Source organism: Hermetia illucens, chromosome 4 (assembly GCF_905115235.1).
Source record: "Hermetia illucens chromosome 4, iHerIll2.2.curated.20191125, whole genome shotgun sequence".
NCBI lineage: Eukaryota > Metazoa > Arthropoda > Insecta > Diptera > Stratiomyidae > Hermetia > Hermetia illucens.
Window position 1 is genome coordinate 124,914,069 of NC_051852.1, and position 19,494 is coordinate 124,933,562.

General features: G+C 39.4%; 1 protein-coding gene across 4 annotated transcripts in view; it reads right to left on the minus strand.

Moving 5' to 3' along the window:
- Positions 1 to 497: 497 nt before the first annotated feature.
- LOC119654196 (KH domain-containing, RNA-binding, signal transduction-associated protein 2-like) overlaps positions 498 to 19,494 on the minus strand; it is a 35,960-nt gene continuing 16,963 nt past the window's right edge. For 2 of the 4 annotated variants that reach the window (XM_038059394.1, XM_038059393.1), the window contains exon 6: positions 18,669 to 19,480. In XM_038059394.1, the coding sequence (XP_037915322.1) occupies positions 19,266 to 19,480 (215 nt within the window). In that variant the 3' untranslated portion in view covers positions 18,669 to 19,265. Of the gene's footprint in view, positions 1,143 to 1,213; positions 1,473 to 8,904; positions 8,989 to 18,668; positions 19,481 to 19,494 lie in introns of those variants that run through there. The other 2 variants (XM_038059395.1, XM_038059396.1) reach the window with 2 other exon arrangements.

The following is a 19,494-nucleotide window of genomic DNA, read 5'->3' on the forward strand; positions in this document are numbered from 1 at the left end:
GGTAATGGAGACGAAGATGTTACGTTGGACTTGTGGGGTGACACGTTTTGATCACACCCGAAATGAGGATATCCGCGATCATTATGGGGTTGCACTGATCATAGAAAAATTGCGAGAGAGGCGTCTTCGATGGTATGGTCACGCAATTTGTGCTAACGAGAATTGACTTGCCAAGATTGGTCTGAACATCGAAGTCGATGGTAAACGACCAAAAGGCAGGCCTAAACAACAGTGGCTTGATACGCTGGATGGGGATTTAAAAGCCTCGAGATTGCACCCAAATCTAAATGGCGAAACCAATCACGACGAGCCGACCCCGCATGTGAACGGGACAAAGGCTGAAGAAAAAGAAGATTTATACTTCATTATCCGACACCAACTAACTTCACTTGATTGCCAAATCAGCCATTTCATTGGCAACAATTCAATAGTTACATGCTTATTCAATTGCTGTAGTCGGTTGCTAATATTGGATGCTATGGAATAACAAAGCAACATTTTCGTATTTCTATACATCGTCGACATCTCTTTATTCATATATACAATAAAAAATTATAATTTCTTCCCTTTTTTGTTGAATAACACAGTTGACTAGTGCGGGCGATTTTTCTTGTTCCTCATCATCCAAGTGTGATTTATGATTCGTATATTATGGTAGATTTTATATTACTTTATGCGTTAAATGACTGCCTGTTATTGTGTATTATAATCGTATATATTAGGTTGAACATTGAACAAAGTATTTTTAAAATATTTGTTATTATGTAATGTTATAATGCAACGATATTATTGAATAGATTACGTTAAGTGATTATTATATTTTTATATTTCTGCCTTTAAGGTTACTTCATATTTCTCTCTGTAGGTATTATTATACTTTTAGATCTCCTCTTTATTCTTAACTGATATAAATAAATATATAAATTATCATAATTCGAACAAATGTACATTAGCCGAAAAGGTATCCGCTTGCTTGCGTCATGTCTCCCTCCGTTCACTGTTCCCGGTTGCCTCCGGCTCGGCCTCGAGGAATCCACGTTTAAGGCAACACTATTCGAGGACGATTGGCGAAATTTTGGGTTTATAGGAATTGAACGGGCATGAAGGGTAACTTGTTGACGTGAAGCGAAGGATTTGCTGGCCTGCAATGAGATGAGACGGTTATAATTATCCAGGAGTTGTTCGCCAAAGGGAGGTTCAGATGAGACTCTACCTTACAAATAGAAGATTGGCTGCTGTTGCCGCTGCTGCTGGACCCTGAATTCGATTGTTGTTATTATTGTTGTTAGACTGAATTTTAGGGTTCGTCCCGTTGTCTATGGCCGTAGTTGTATTAACCGTAGTGGATGTAGTGGTTGTTGTTTTTCCGGCGATTGTGCTGCTGGTGGATGTACCAGCCGATAGTAAATTTCACCTATTCACATGCGTCCGATAGTTTGTATTGGCCGATGTGTTTCCAGTTGCTGTATTTACTTTTGAAAATGAGAAATAGATTAATTAACATTGAAAGGGAGCTGAGAGTGGATGGGTTCAACATATACGCATGTGAGAGACATTGGATTGAATTGATTCTATGCGCTAGATGGTGTTCAATAAGAATTCAACAACTTACAGAAGAATTTGACAAAATGATTATAAATTTTGCAAGACGAATATGCACGTTAGAATTCGCCTGGCTAGACTGTGTGAAATTTCGGCAAAATTCTTATTGACGACGAAGAAATAGTGACCAGGATGTCTAAATGTAACTCCTTTTAGTCTCCATTAGACTCCCTTTTGTTAAGATTAGCCCCGTACTTTCATATTAGGTTGGGGAAAAAGTAATGTCGTATTTTGTCAATAGACGGCGACACTTGGACATATCTTGTGTTGTACTTATCGCATCGGGTCATACTATACGGCGATTTGAAGACGACAATCTGGGCTACAGGTGTCTCTTTGACAGTTTTATGATCGTACGTTTCAGTTTCAAGTTATAGCGAGTCAAAGATGGAGTCCACCAAGGAAGAAATTCGTCATATTTTACATTTTTACTACCTGAGAGGTCAAAATGCAACGAAGGCGGCCAAACAAAATTTGTGAAGTTTATTGGTCCGATACTGTAACGATTCGCACAGCACAGCGTTGGTTCGATCGATTTCGTTCTGGTGTAGTGGATGTCGAAAATACACCACGTACTAGTAGGCTAATCGTTGCAGAAACTGATAAAATCGTCGAAATCATACAAGTAGACCGGCATTTGAGCATTCGCTCCATTGGTCAGGAACTGGGTATAGACCATAAAACCGTTTGGAACCATTTGCAGAAGATTGCATTCCAAAAAAAGCTGGATGTTTGGGTGCCACACGAGCTGACGCAAAAAAATCTTTTTGACCGAATCAACGCCTGCGATGCACTGCCGAAACGGAAGGAATTCGACTCATTTTTGAAGCAGATAGTAACTGGTGATGAAAAGTGGATCACGTACGATAACCTCAAGCGGAAAAGATCGTGGTCGAAGCGCGACGTGCCGGTCCAAACCATCGCGAAACCCGGATTAACGACCAGAAAGGTTTTGGTGGGATTTTACTGTGAGCAACTCGACCGTTTGAAGCAGGCGATTGACCAGAATTGATCGATAGGAATGGTGTTGTGTTCCACCAAGGCAACCCTCGGCCTCTCACATCTTTGATGACCCGCCAGAAGCTACAGGAGCTCGGATGGGATGTCCTATCGCACCCACCGTATAGTCCGGACCTGGCACCAAGTGATTACCATCTCTTCCGGTCCATGCGAAACGCTCTTGGTGCTACTAAGTTGGCCTCAAAAAGAGGCTTGCGAAAATTGGCTGTCTAGAGTTTTTTGCAAATAAGGAGGGGATAATGAAGTTGCCTTCTAAATGGCAACAAGTTTGCGAACAAAACGACGCATATTTGACTTAAATCGGATAATTCTAAGTATGTTAAATAAAGCGTTAAAATTCAATCACAAATACGACATTACTTTTTCCCTAACCCAATATTATGTGAGAGTATCCACTTTCGAGTGATATTAACACTCATAGTCTTAAATTTGCAAAGAAACGACTACTTTGACCTATTATAACTTTGTTAGTAATAGTGCGATTTCTACCAAACTTGGTAGAATCATGTTCTATATTATAGCCTACATCACTGCATACTGCGTGGTGCTAAGATGAAATTAAGGGGGTTTTTGCAGCCAACTACTAAAAATTATAGTAACATACTATTAACTTTATTTGAAGGAATTTCGATATGGGGGTATTTCGGAGCCTAGGCACCATATAGTGGCAGATTCCTGATTTTTCGGTTGGGTAGTTACTGAGAATGGGTCCGCTAAAGAGATGACCACTTTCGACCCCCCGCACTTCCCGGGCTTCAGAAAGTACTAATCGAGACCTTTCATTTGATACCCCATATGACTATATTTGATGAAAAAAATTTACATCCCGTTTTGCATGTACAGGGACCCCCCCCCCCCCACCTCTTAAATTCGACATAAAAGGATATAACTCGCCGTATGCATGACCGTTCACAGTTGCCACTTTTCCACCAAATTTGGTGTCAATCGTTAAAACCATCTCCGAGAAAAATGCCTGTGACGGACAGACAGATCGATGCAGAAGTGAGGAGAAAGGCCATATTGGCAGAGAGTGCAATAGTCCAAAGTTCAAAGGTGATTGTTGATGATTCCAATGCTTGGGCCCTAGAGTGGGGTAACAGAGAATCAAATACTTGGGGGTGCAGTTTATTGAAAGCTTTCGCGCAGATGGACATAGTTTTGGCTAACGAAGGTGCTGTAAACACCTTTCAGAAACGGGGGTCAGGCTCGGTGGTAGATCTGACCTTTGTCAGCCCTGCGCTGGCGAGTGGTATGTCCTGGTGCGTCAACGTGGGAAAAACTGACGGCTTTCGTAACCAAGTTATAAACTCGCTTGGGGAGAATGTCGCCGTTTGTTCCAAAAAAATGAGATCTACATACAGTGCAAGGATCTCAATGAGGTAACATCCAGAGGAGAGATCTGCACTGCCTTGAAACAACAATTCAAGTTGGAGGAATTCAACGAAGAATCTATCGTGAGCCTAAGAAAAGCTTATGGCGGTGCTCAAACGACCCCAATGCGACTGCCAGTGGAGTCAGCGTAGAAGCTGTTGGCTGTGGGAAAGGTTTGGATTGGATGGATTGTTTGTCGACTAAGGGAACAGATTTCTTTAAAGAGGTGCTTTAAATGCCTACTGTTTAGACACTTCGGGAATGCATTCCCTAGTGGTATCGATCGATGTCGAAGGTGTGGAGAAAAAGGACATATTGCCAAGAAGTGCAATAGCGACCTCAAATGCATTTTGTGCGAAGGAGGGACGGGATAACCGGCATATTGCCGGAAGTGGTAAATGTCCGGAATTTAGGAAGGCGTTAACTGCAGTGAAAAAATAAGATTAACACAAATAAACCTCAATCATCGCAGGGTCGCACTAGATTTGCTTACGCAAACCACTTACGAATCCGTGATGGAGATTGCTATCATAGTGAACCGTACAAAAATCTTGACGGTGGTGTGTAGGTCACAGATTTAACTGGTGGAGTGGCAGTATGGACGTATGGTCATCAAGCCATACAACACAACATGGATCAGGCGGTTAGTGGCTTTGTGTGGGCAAAAATAAGCGATATATTCGTATACAGCTGCTACGGCCCACCGAGTTTCAAGAGCTCTTAGACGATCTTGTTCATGACGCAATGGTACGAGGTCCAAAGGTGATAGCCGATGACTTTAATGCGTGGGCCACAGAGTAGGGCAACAAAGAGACTAATGCAAGGGGACGGTGATTATTAGAAGCATTCGCCCAGTTGGATGTAGTTCTAGCCAATGAAGGATCGGAAAGGTGGATCTGGTTCAATTATAGATCTGACTTTTGTCTGTCCTGCGCTGGCACGTGACATGTCCTGGCAAGTTAGCGAGGTCTGCACGAACAGTGACCACCCGGCAATCACCTTTGAATTAAGGACGGAGTCATAAGGCAGGAGACCCGCACCCCGGAAGCCGACATACAAAATAACATCAGGATGGTCTGCAAAAGTGATGGATGAGCAAATATTCATAGAGTTGTGGTTAGACCTCCCCAGCAAAGCAGGCACCTCTACGGGTAGAGCTATGTCACACAAAGCATCTCTAAAGCATGTGACACGTTGATGCCTAGGAGATATTCATTCCCCACTAGAAGACCCAATTATTGGTAGAATAGTGAATTTGCCATCCTTCGATCGATTGGTCACAGAGCCAGACGAATGACTCAGAGGGCAATAGGCAGGATCGATCAAGGGCAAAATGAGAAACCCGCAAGAACCTCAAGCTCGCCAGCCAGCGGAGTAAGAGGGAATGTTTGAGGGAGCTCTGTTTGGAAGCGGACATAAATCGTATCTATAAAATCGTGACAGGAAGATTCAGAGGCCGGTCATCTCCGCAGATCACGTGCTTTACGATCTTGTTGAAAATAATCCAGGGGTTATTTCTCCAGCAAGAGGGAGGTCTGACACCTTCCAGCACTCCTTGAATGTGACTCCGATTCCACCAGTCACCAGGGATGAGCTGCTGGAGGTCTGCAGTCGAATAGGCAATAGCAAAGCCCCGGGTCTGGACGGCATACCGAATAAGGCTCACGAACTTGCCGCCAAAAGTAGACCATGTCCGAGGGTATCTTTCCTGCACCACGGAAGCGGCAGAAGTTGGTACTGCTGTCTAAGGCTGGCAAACCCGCTGGGGAACCGTCCTCCTATGGACCCATGTCTTTTAGACACTATGGGGAAAATGTTGGAACGAGTAATTTATAATAGATTATTGCCAGTCGTCGAGAGCCAAGGGGGCCTTTTAGATCGGCAGTATGGGTTCTGAAAAGCCAGATCAACCATTCCGGACCCACTTTGGTGGGTTATGCCGACGATATAGCACTGGTTGTGGTCGCAAAGCATCTCGAGTACTCAAGCGAAGCAATTAGTGTTGTTAAGGCTTGGTTAGAGTGCTGGACTGGCACTCGCAGAGGAAAAGACGCATTAGAATCGGAAATCGTATCGTACTTAGGGGTGATGATATACGGAAAACTCAATTTTAAGCAGCACATTGAGCATACTTGGGGAAAAGCATCTACCATGAGTATGGCTCTCGCCATGATGCCGGAGGATCCCGGTATACTTGCAGGCTGCTCATAGCCAAGAAGTTTACAGAAGAACAGCCTTAAGGGTGTGTTCTGCCTTCAAGACCGTCTCAGATGATGCAGCGTTCTTCATTTCGGGAATGATGCTGATTTGCATCCTGGCAACAGAAATGATGAACATTTATAACACCAGGTCCATCTCTCCCTTATCGCAGGTGAAAAAAGCCCAAAGGGAGAGATCCATAGGCAGATGGCAATAGGGATGGAACCAGTCAGAAAAGGGTCGTTGGACTTACAGGCTGACCAATTATAATCAAACCCAGTTTCTCATCGGCTATGGAGGTTACCGTCAATACCTGTGCAGGTTTAAATTGGACACCTGACCTAATTGTCCCAACTACGACGGGGTCCCAGAGGACCCAGCGCACGTATTCTTCCAATGTCGTAGATTTGTGGAAGAAAGGAGAAACCTAGGGGGAAATTTTGTTTGGAGAATGGTAGCTTGCCAGGAAGACTGGGATGTGATCAATTCCATGATCGCAGTAATTCAGGATAAACTGCGAAAAACAAAATAAGTGAGGAAGGCGGGGAAGCTAAAGTAAGCTAACTCCGGCCCGTGATGCTAAAGATGGGTTTCACGGGGTAGGGGGAATCGGGTGGTTTTAGTGGATAAAAATCCCACACTCTAACGTGTCCAGGCCAGTCTTTTGAAAATTTTCACCGATTTTAATAAGGCTTTAAAATGATTCTCACAATTTAAACTTGACTCCACGGAAACTGGATTCCGTCGGACGATGGCGATCCACTTCTTCCGATAATCTCCTTTCGGGATAGGCAAACAAGCTTTTTGGCTGGTTTTTCTGGAGTTATTTGTGTAGTAAGGCATGAAACAATATTTCATCGTCCTCCTTGGCATTTCACGCGAGAAATTAACTCTAACATTTTGGGCTTTTCAGTCTGTTTCAATTTGGTTGAAATTTAAAATGCTGATAATTTCAAACACTATTTTTTTTTCCAAATTGGTACATTTTTTTTTTCATCAGCTATAGTCATGTATCAAATTAAAGGTCCCGGTTAGTACTTTCCGAAGCCGGTCTTAGTTTTGGCATTTATTGGAAAGGTGGGGAGTGCGGGGGGTCGACATTGATCATTTCTTTAAGGGGGCATTCTCAAAAACTACCAAACCGAAACTGCCTATATGGTGCCCCGGAATACCTTCCATATCGATATCTGTTCAAATAAAGTTGATAATAGTATATTACTACAATGTTTAGTAATTCACTACAAAACCCCCCTTAAATTCATCCTAGCACCACGCAGTGATGTAGGCTATAACGTAGAGCATGTTCTTGTTTGGTGGAAATCGCACCATTATTAATAAAGTTATAATACGTCAAAATTGTTGCTTCTTTGAAAATTGAAGACTATGAATGTCAATATCACCCGAAAGTGGATACTCTCACATAATATATGGATGTATTACGTGCTACGTACTAAGAAATACACAAAACCTTTCGTACCTGAAGCGTCCAGCTTCCGGTTTCCCGACTTGTTTGATATTCGAAGTCGTTCGGAAATTATAGTGTTAAACACGTGATAAGTGCCAGATGCCAGATTTATCTTGATCGCTGTAATAAAGCTCGTATTTATCGGTCCGAATAACGTTCGGATGATAAAAATTGAAGCCAAGGCTGTACATGTGTTTCTTCAAGAAACCTAAAGTGTATGGACTAGGTATAGCAGATTAATGGTCAGTTAAGGCTTTATGGTTGAAAATCGCATTGTACTTTTTAAATGCGTTTTTCTCGAAACTGCATGTTGCTGCCACTACAGCCCAAAATCAATCGATTGAAATTCTTTGAACTTTTTACGACTTATTCAAGACATATCTCAACGGTCTGCAAACTAGGATAATTGCGATTCATTCAGTAGTTTTTTTTTATTCCTTGAAGCCTTGAAAAAACACCAAAATTCACAAAAAAAAAGTTTGACATGGCAAAAAAAAAAAAAATAGTTTTTAATATTTTTAATAATCCTAGTTTGCGGACTGTAGTTAAGTGTTCACGTTAAAATGCCGTTAACTTTTTTCTTTAAGACGATCGCAGCGTCCTCTTGCGTGGCAGCAGAAAAATACCCCTTTTGCAGATGGGTGTATAAATTCCTCTGTAGTTCAATAACGAACTATGCGATCAGGCTAGAAAAAATACTATGCACGCTTAAGATATAAATAAATCTATGATGAAAAATCTGATGTAATATTTGTATCTTTATTGAGTTCTTCACAAAAAATTTCTAAAAAAAACCCCCTTAAATCCCTCCCAATTGCAAAACAGTATTTTAGAGTAGCAGCAGTAATAACCGAATTCGGAGTTAGTGATTTCTAACAATAAGAATAATTCGATTTTGTCTGTATTTTGTTCTATTGTCATTGCTAACCATTTACATGTCACAAAATCACAGCTAATCTGATAGTTTCATTGAGGGTAGATATTTATCGGCTCATATATTGAAGACATTTCCACAATCTCATTTAAGAATCAATTCAAATCCAATCCTAATCACATTAAAACACGGAGAAGTTTGTATACGAAAACAAATATATAAAAAGTCCGAAAAAAACTCAAATATCCATGAAACCCACAAATTTTGATTTATATTTGTTTTTCCATAAAAAAATTTGTTTAGGTACACTTATATATCACTTTGGCATTCAATCACGTTTTTAAATGATTTGGGAATTATATACTTTATTTACCTGAATTTTGATATTGTGTATGGTTTTTAATTGACGCGTTAACATTTTGTTGCACTTTTTGTGTTGGATGGTTAATAGCATTATCTGTGCAAATTATAATATTAATAGATGATACATATTGTTTTGATTAAGAATAAATTTAAAAGCAGAAATGATTTCGTTGCACAATCAGCTTTATTTACTAACTTATGCTGACAGAATACATATTCACGGATATGAAACTGAAAGTCAAATTCGGTTAGAAAGAAAACTATATAAATTTTTATTCTGGGGAAAATTAGAGTCTTAAATATTCCGCAGATTCCAGTGGTCATACCTTTATTTGGTTTTATTTATATACGAGATCCTGGTTTTCTTTAAACATATTAAAGTTCGACTGAACCCGCTTTGTTTTTACGCTTAGCTAGCCAGCTGGGAAATGCAAGCCCAAATAAATAAATAATAAGGCCGGTTTGGTTTTGTTTAAATCCACATGTATTTTATTGTTTGTATACTTCTGTTTATAATTATCATAATCTGCAGATATTATAACTTTATTAGTATTTAAGGGTTTATATATAGCTTTTTATTGAAGATGCATTAAGCATGTGCTCATGTGCAAATCTCTTTCATATTTTCTCCTCCCCTAAGTGTAATTATAGCAATTATCTCGCTTTTCTTGTGGGATTATATTTATTCATGATATTTGGACAAGTTTCTATTGGCTCTTGGATTATAGATTACATGAGTGAAATGACAATGCTGAGATGTGGTTTAGAGCTAAATGTTTTTAGAGTTTATTCATATTTTAGGGTAATGATTACATGAGCTTGAATAGTAACGTATGCCTTGGTTTACACTTTGTGTTTGTTTTTTGGTTATTTAATTTACAGAAGGTCCTCAAATATTTTCATTGTTTATATTTTTTGCTGACAATATCAAAATATTATACAAAATATTTATTATATTTCTTCTGAAAGTTTTTTTTCTTGGTTTAGTTGGAAGTTATTCTAATATTTTTACATAAATATTTATTATTTTGACGCTTTAACGGTTGGTGGAGTTTACAAATTGCAGTGTTTTAAGGTCTAAACAAAGCTACTAAAAACAATGTTATTGGGAAAGTTTATTTACTGGACATTTTTCGATTGTGTTGGACATTTATCTTGGTATTACTTGATCCGGACACGGACAACCTAAGTGCGGAGTTTGCGACTATCACTATGACAGAAGTTTTGTATATGTTCTGCATGATTCCCATTGGTTGATGCTGATTTCTATTGGCTACGTGATATACCATTTTAATTGAATTAATTTTATCATGCAAGCGGCAGGTGATATTTCTATCGAACAATTCTACTTAAGTTTCAAAAATTTTCTTTTTCGATGATAGTTGGCTATGAGAATTCATTCTGGACACAGAGGAATTATCACTCACTGCATGTCCAGGGGTCCACAGTCCCCACCTTCTCACCAAATTTCGTGTCAATCAGTATAGCCGTTTCTGAGAAAAGTGCGTGTGACAGGCAGACAGACAAACATTGAACCGATTTTAATAAGGTTTTGTTTTCAAAACAAAACCTTAAAAACGCGATTTTTCAGGAGAGGCAAAAAACGTGGCGACTCATATTTCCCGGCCTTCTTATCGATTTCTTTCGATTTTTCGCCCTAGAGTGGTTGCTTCAAATCTCTACTATCCCAGCAGAGTGCAGAGAGAAAGATTGTTATCGATTCTACAAGAAAAATCGAGATCAATCGACATATGTGAAGCCCGGAGCGTGTATAAGTGAACCTCAACTCGTGTTTGAATAACTTGTGTTATTTCGCGTCATTTAATATTAGTTTTTCGCGATGCCCCGAAGCACACGTGTTTTTTAAAAAAAGGAAAGAAGGCCCCAAGAACGCCCGAACGAGATATTTTGACCTTCTACCCCGGAGCCAACACCAGGGCCTGCCATTACAGGGTCTGTACAGGAAGTACATCAAAGGGTGAACACCCCGGAATCCTCCCTTTCAGAAAAATCGTTTTCCTCTTCCTTCTCGAAAGTGAGTCACCATTTAGAGGAGTACGACAACTTCGAGACAAATGAAAATTATAATTTCATAAATTTTGATATGTAAAGTAATATTTCTTGTAATTTTTCTGATTATTTTTATTTTATTCTCAATAAATCTCTGGGGACCATGGGATGTTGTACAACTTGTCATGGTATACTCGAGGTGTCAGTAATTTTTAGACGTGATCTTGCTGCGAAACTTCAATTGCTTTGCAAAAATTGTGCAAAATTTGACAATTTTTGGAATTGTTAAAAAATTACTTATGACACGGAAGAAGGTAAATATGTTATTGTGGAAGTGCCGCTTTTTTTGACTGTTTTTTTTTTTATGGCATTTATATATATTGTGAATGGTCAAACCGACTTTGACACTGAATGTCAGGTTCGCCTATGCCCTCAGGGCAATCGATAAAGGTCTTACTGCCGGCAAAATTTTATGCGCATTTATGAACCTGCCTCCTCTCATCACCAAATATGCTGCATACGACAGCATCTTGGCTTCTTCTGCCAAAGAGGTGGGTAAGGGATCAATGGCGAATGCAGTAAATGAAGCCGTGGAAATGAACGACAATTGTAGGGTCATAAATGTGGCTCCCGATGGCACATGGCAAAAGAGGGGCTACACTTCCCTGAATGGTGTTGTCAGCGCGACCTCCATTGATACTTGTAAGGTAAGGGAATCATAAAACCAGTTATTTGAGTCAAAATCTTATACTGTATTTTAGTTTTGGTCATTGACGTTGATATAATGTCAAAGTTTTGCCATTACTCTGGCTAACTAAACAAGTCGGGAAACTGGAAGCTAGACGCTTCAGGTATGAATGTTTTTGTGTATTTCTTTTATAAAGAGATTTGAGTGTGCATTTGTCCCATTAGCATGTGCATATATTATGTGAAAATATCCACTTTCAAGTGATATTGACATTCATAGCCTTGAATTTGCAGAGGAGCGACAGTTTTAGTATAACTTTCTTAGTAATACTGAGATTTTCACCAAATTTGGCAGGATGTAGCCTACATCATGCTCTAGACTGTAGCCTACAATTTTGTGATTCTAGGGTGAACTTAAGGGGGGGCTTCCTGTCAATTACTAAAAATTAGTAAGTAATAGTAATGTACTATTGTTAACTTTATTTGAACAGGTATCGGTATGGAGGGTATTTCGGAGCCTAGGCACCATATACTGGCAGCCCCTTGATTTTTTTCAGATTTTTCGGTTGAGTAGTTTCTGAGAATGGGTTCGTTAAAAAAATGATCACTTTCAACCCCCGCACTCCCCACCTTTTCAACAAATGACAAAACTAACACCGACTTCGAAAAGTACTAACCGAGACCTTTAATTTGATACCCCACATGACTATATTTGTTGAACAAAAAATTGACACCCCCTTTTGCATGTATGGGGACCCCCTTAAACTCGACGTAGAAGGATGTAACTCACTATATGCATGAGGGTTCACAGTTTCCACCTTTCTACCAAATTTGGTGCTAATTTCTACAACCATCTCCGAGAAAAATGCGTGTGACAGACAGACAGACAGTAAACCGATTTTAATAAGGTTTTGTGTTTACACAAATGAGCATGATGCCGACTGCCAGGCAAATTTCATTGGCTCCAGTAGAGCGATAGAAGTTACTGGGGCTAAACAGATATTTGAGAGATCACAACAGAACTACGATGTGCGGCATAAGGAGTACCTTGGTAATAGACTCGAAAGGCTTTCTTTCAGTCCTTGAGAGAAAACCGTATGGACCAGATTTCGAAATACGCAAGTTGGAATGCATAGGCAAAAAAGAACGGGGACCCGTCTTTGCAATTTAAAATCGAAGTTGGGGGGGAAAAAAACTCCAAGATGGAAAACCAATTGGAGGAAAAAACAGGTTGACGGATGCAGCCATTACCAAAATTCAAAATTTGTATGGTAATGCTATCCGCCAACCTGAAAACAATACAGTTGAGAGTATAAAAGAAGCAATTTGGGCAATATTTTTCCCCATATATACCCCATTCATGGCCTATGCAAACCATCTTGGTGCAAATTTCTGAAACGTCAAAATGAAAATACTGTGTATGATCATTCAAAACATTTTCACCTGAACAAGGCAGTGGTGGATGAAATAAAGCCTGTATTTCGACAACTGGCCCACCTTGACTTGTTACGAAAGTGTGGTCACGGCCGAACCATAAACCCGAACGAAAGTTTCAATCATGCCATTTGGGGTCGCGTTCCAAAGATCACCTTTGTAACAAGGAAAACTCTTGAGTTTGGGGTTTATGATGCGGTATCTACCTTCAATGACGGAAATATATCCCGATGTAGAATCCTTCATCACCTAGGTATTGAACCAGGGAAGTTCTGTTGTGACGCTCTCAAGACATCTGACATCGAGAGAATTCAGAAGGCGGAAAGAAAAAATGTGGAGACGTCACAAAAACCGAGGCAGCGAATGAGAAATGCAAAAAGGAAATTGGAAGAATCATATTTGGAAGAGGAAGGTGGTACTTCTTATAGCAATGGAGAATTCTGATGTATCGAAAGTTGTGAATTAATTAAAAAAAAAATTATCTATGAATTTTGGTTTCTTTTTCATATGATGTAATATATAATATTGTTTCATCACATGTTATCTCTTAATATGAAATAGTCTTGGTTTTGACTGATTTCATGGTTCGCTCACAGGTTATAACAATTAAATTCAAAAATTTCTTTTAAGTACTTCTAGGTGTCGGTTTTGATTTGTAGACTTATTACTAGATTCAGAACATTCTGAAGAATTGTTTAAGCTAATAAAAATTTTTTGATTTTTTTTTTCAATTTATGCTACTCACTCCCCTTAAGTTTCACAAATTTTCTTTTTTCAATGATAGTTCGCTGAAAAGGCTTGACGAATGGGTTCCGCATGCCCTTACGGAGCAATATATGACGCGTCAAATGGAAATTTGCTGTTCTTTACTCTCCCGCAACAGAAGCAATACCTTTTTCCATAGGATAGTGACATGCGATGAATGGTGGATATTATACGATAATCGTCCCCGATCAGCACAATGGCTAGATGCTGATGAGCCACCGAATTATATGCCGAAACCGAGCCTCCATCCGAAGAAGGTAATGGTGACTGTTTGGTGGTCTATAGCTGAAGTTATCCACTTTCCTTTTTTGGCACCTGAAGAAATGATAAATGCACAGAAATGCTGTGCCAAGCTCGAGGAAATGCACCAAAAATTGAGTATTCATCGGCTGAGATTAGTCAGCAGAGATGGTGTGACACTCCTTCACGACATCATGTATCCAGAACAACGGTTCAAACGTTGAACGAATTGCATTATGAGACTCTGCCTCATCCACCATATTCACCGGATCTTTCGCCAACCAACTACCACTTTTTTAAGCATTTGGATCATTTTTTCGCGGAAAAACAATTTAGGAATAAAGAGGTCATTAAAATTGCCTTCGACTAGTTTATCAACACCCGAAAATTGGACTTCCACGAAACTGGCATATATGCCCTTGTATCTCGCTGGGAGAAGTATTTTGAATCAACTGGCACCTATTTTGATTAATTAAATAAAATTTTGTAAGCTTTACAGTCGATTCAAATTTTAGTACCAAATCGACCATTTCATATGCAACATCCTAGTAGCAACAATAAAAGATCAGCAAGGAACCCGAGAGTTCATTACAATTGCAGTAAATCGGAGTAACGAAAAAATCAATCGAGAGAACGATTGGATTGGAAGACAGAGTATTATACATTAAAAATCAACATTTTATCGACTGTTTCGTTTAAGCAAAAACAACTCTTCTGACGCTCTTAGATTTTATATCTGTTTTAGGAGCAGCGACCAGCTAGCAGACTGTGAGTGGTAGCAATGCGAGCTCAGGGCTTCCTCAATCGGATGGGGCAAAATGAAGTACGGAGTGCAGAGCTGCTGCCCGGTAATCAGCGCGAAGTTCATTCCCTAAAAGGGAAAACTTCAAGAGCTCTACAAACCAATTTTTCTAATACAATGCATTCCCGATAATCCGTATCTTTTCAATTTTGTGCACAAGCAAAATCGGTTTATTCTTTGTCCGTCTGTCATACAATCTTCTGCACATATTGGGATCATGGTGGGCGTATGTAGTTGTAGAGTCCTGCGTATACATTTTAAGGCATATTTTGTGTGGGGTTCAGAGGAGATCCCATACAAGAGAAGGGAGTATGCAGCTTTTTTTTCTCTGAATATAGCCGTGTAAAATATCAAACGAAAGGCCTCAAATGGTACTTTACAAAGCAATAAATTTCACATGTAAGCACAATATCGGGCATATATATTATAAAGTTTGGTGTTTTCACCAGTACCCAACGTCAGGATTGTGGCCTATTGCCTATTACTTCTGTCTCCTTTTAGATAATCACAAACATGCATGACCGTGAGATTCGACTGAAGTTAAGATTGTCAAACTGACCCCTCAACCAATTGGCCATTGCAGTGTTCACTCATTTGATAGCCAGAGAGATAATGTACCTATCAATCATAAACCACTAAAGTTTTCATACCTAAACACCGTTTCCGGTTATCGACTAATTACTTTTTTTTGGCTGGCTCAATGTTAAAATTTTTAATGAATTTTTGTAAAATAGAAATTTATTTCCTCCAAATATATTCGTGTGGGTTGCCAAATGAGAAACGTCGGATCAGTACTTTCTCGAACAGACCTTAGGATAAATAATTCGGAAAACCGGACGCTTCAGTATGAAAGGTTTTGTGTACTTTCTATATAAAAATATTTGAATGGATATTTGTCCCATTATTATTTGAGAATATATAATTTCGCGTGATACTGATATTCAAAGTCTTGGATTCCCACATTATTATTATTGTTGCAAAACTTGATGATTCTAGGATGAACTCAAGGGGGGTTTTGTAGCCAATTATTAGGTTGTTGCATATGAAATGGCCGATTTGGCAATCAAGTGAAGATAGTTGCGATTTTGCTGTATCAAACCACCAGTTGGCGCTGTTGGTGTCGGATAATGAAGTATAATTACTCCTATATTTAATCAAGGAGTCATTTCAGTTTTGACCATCGTTGTGATAGCAGTGAATAAAAAGGAACAAGTCGAGAAACCGGAAGCTAGACGTTTCAGGTATGAAAGGTTTTGTGTATTTCTTTTGTAAAGAGATTTGAGTATGCATTTCTCCCATTATCATGTAGCACGTAAAAAATGCATATATTATGTGAAAATATCCATTTTCAAGTGATATTGACATTCATACTCTTGAATTTGCAGAGGAGCGACAATTTTGACCTAGTATAACTTCGTTAGTAATAGTGCGATTTTCAGCAAATTTGGGAGGATCATGCTCTTTGCTGTAGCCTGCTGCAAAATTTTGTGACTCTAGGGTGAACTTAAGGGGGATTTTCCTGTCAATTACTAAAAATTATAGTAATGTACTATTATCAACTTTATTTGAACAGGTATCGATATGAAGAGTATTTCGGAGTCTAGGTACCATATAGCGACATCCCCCTGATTTTTTTGCAGATTTTTCGGTTGGGTAGTTTCTGAGAAAGGATTCGTTAAAAAAATTATCAGTTTCAACCCCCCCCCACTCCCCACCTTTTCAACAAATGTCAAAACTAAGACCGGCTTCGAAAAGTACAAACGAGACCTTTAATTTGATACCCCAGATGACTATATTTGATGAAAAAAATTTACACCCCCTTTTGCATGTATGGAGACCCTCCCTTAAATTCGACGTAAATGTATGTAACTCGCTATATGCGTGAGCGTTCACAGTTCCTACCTTTCTACCAAATTTGGTGACAATCGCTACAACCGTCTCCGAGAAAAATGCATGTGACCGGCAGACAAACAATAAACCGATTTTAATGTTTTGTGTTTACACAAAACCTTCACGACTGACTTCAACTGCTGCTATGTTAATATTGCAGGAAATCTCTTCAATCCGGCCGTTGCACCTTGCCACCTAGTCCGCTCGTGAGAACTTGTTATGGCAACCAGAGAGAGGGGATTACCTTCGATATTGGGGGTAGTAACAATTGCACTCAGCATCTATTTTCGTTTTTTTTTTGTTTCTCATTACTTCAGGAATAAGACAGAAATTCAACAGGTTCCAGAGCGGCGCATACTTTTTTAGGTACTATGAGGAAACATGAGTATCTGAAATGAACACTGAACTGTAGGTGATTCCCGATATTTTTTAAGATCGAAAGGTACCGACTAAACACAAGGGAATCAAATGTAGCCGTGGTAAATGGTGTACGAAGGTTGATCAAATTTTCACAACTTCCATTACCAACTATGAGCTGAGGGAAGCCATTGCTCAGACGATTTAAACATTTTCTTTTTTCAATATTTCTGACACGCTCTTACTGAGAGATATAGGATTGGGGGAAAAGAAATGTCGTATTTTGTCAATGGATGGCGACACTTAAACATATCTTGTGTTGTACTTATCGTATCGAGTCATACTGTACGGCGATTTGAAGACGACAATCTGTGCAACAAGTGTCTCTTTGACAGTGTTGTGATCGTACGTTTCAGTTTCAAGTTATAGCGCGTCAAAAATGGAGTCCGCCAAGCAAGAAATTCATCATATTTTACGTTTTTACTACCTGAGAGGTAAAAATGCAACGAAGGCGGCCGAAAAAAATTTGTGAGTTTATGATACTGTAACAATTCGCACAGCACAGCATTTGTTCGATTGATTTCGTTCTGGTGTAGTGGATGTCGAAGATACATCCCGTACTGGTAGGCCAATCGTTGCAGAAATCGATAAAATCGTCGAAATCATCCAAGTAGATCGGCATGTGAGCATTCGCTCCATTGGTCAGGAATTGGGTATAGACCATAAAACCGTTTGGAAGCATTTGCAGAAGATTGGATTCCAAGGATCTGGATCTGCCACACTAGTTGACGCAAAAAATCTCTTGGACCGAATCAACGCCTGGGATGCACTGCTTAAACGGAACGAATTCGATCGATTTTTGCAGCGGATGGTGACTGGTGATGAAAAATGGATCACGTACGACAACTTCAGCGAAAAAGATCGTGGCCGAAGCGCGGCGAGCCGGCCCAAACCATCGCCAAGCCCGGATTGACGACCAGGAAGGCTTTGCTGTGTGTTTGGAAGGGAATCATCCACAATGAGCTGCTCAACTATGGCCAGACCCTCAATTCGGCCGTTTGAAGCAGGCGATCGACCAGAATTGGTCAATAGGAATGGTATTGTGTTCCACCAGGACAACGCTCGGCCTCACACATCTTTGATGACCCCCCAGAAGCTACGAGAGCTCGGATGTCATCTCCTATCACACCCACCGTATAATCCGGACCTGACACCAAGTGATTACCATCTCTTCCGGTCCATGCAAAACGCTCTCGGTATATCTAAGTTGGCCTCAAAAGAGGCTTGCGAAAACTGGCTTTTTGAGTTTTTTTGCAAATACGAAGAGGATAATGAAGTTACCTTCTAAATGGCAGCAAGTTTGCGATCAAAACGGCGCATATTTGACTTAAATCGGATAATTCTAAGTATGTTAAATAAAGCGTCAAATTTCCATCACAAATACGACATTTCTTTTCCCCCCAACTCAATATTTAAATTTAGTTGAATGTATTAAAAAAAATATTTTCAATTTCTTACCGCATCTTTACAATGTCACATTAAATGTCCATTCGTCCAGTTTTTTTCTCATTTAAACGAAAATTATTAACTTGCAATTAAAAATTATGTTTTACTTAAGCGTCTAGATCAGCAATATCTTTATTTTAAACACAAATTTCATTCTTTTATAAACTTCTCATCATGTTACAGTTGTCACAATTATAATTTATCGCTTCATATGGCATTGTTTTCCGACAACGCGACATTCTTATCTAACCAATAATATTTTGTATTTATGTTAAAGGAAAGTAAAACTAATAAAAAACTTGTATTGTTTTATTGACAATGTTCATTACAACACTCAACTGTTATATTTCGCATTAAAATTCATCATTTTTTCCATTATCTTCTCTCGAATATTTAAAAGAAATTATTAAGAACGATTTTTAAAGGTATTTTTTCCAGTTATCATATATTTCTTCTTTTTTATAATAGTTGGATATTAGACAGTTGTATTCAGGTTTAATCAACTATAATTAAATTGTACGGTGTCTAAACATGTACATTGAAAGTGGGAGGGGCTGCACGACTAATCGTACTTGTTATCGAGACGGGACTGTTATCTGTTTTCGATCTAGGGCCCAATATACTGAATTGTTTTGGCCTAAACTACATATGATCCCGATTTCGATTCAATTTAGTGGAATTTATTTGGCTCGTGGGTAGGGTGCACTTTTGTAGCGCGCTTCCCGACTACTGTGCTTTGAGCTTGATGATGCTATCGATCCCGGATGGAGTTCGTCGTGACGTCTTGATGATGACGACGACGAATGATGGTAGGAAGCTGCGCCACTATTGGACGCTTTCCATGCTGGACGTGTTGATGAAGTTGAACTTGGCTTCACAATCAATTTCTGTTTTTCTTTTATGAAGAAG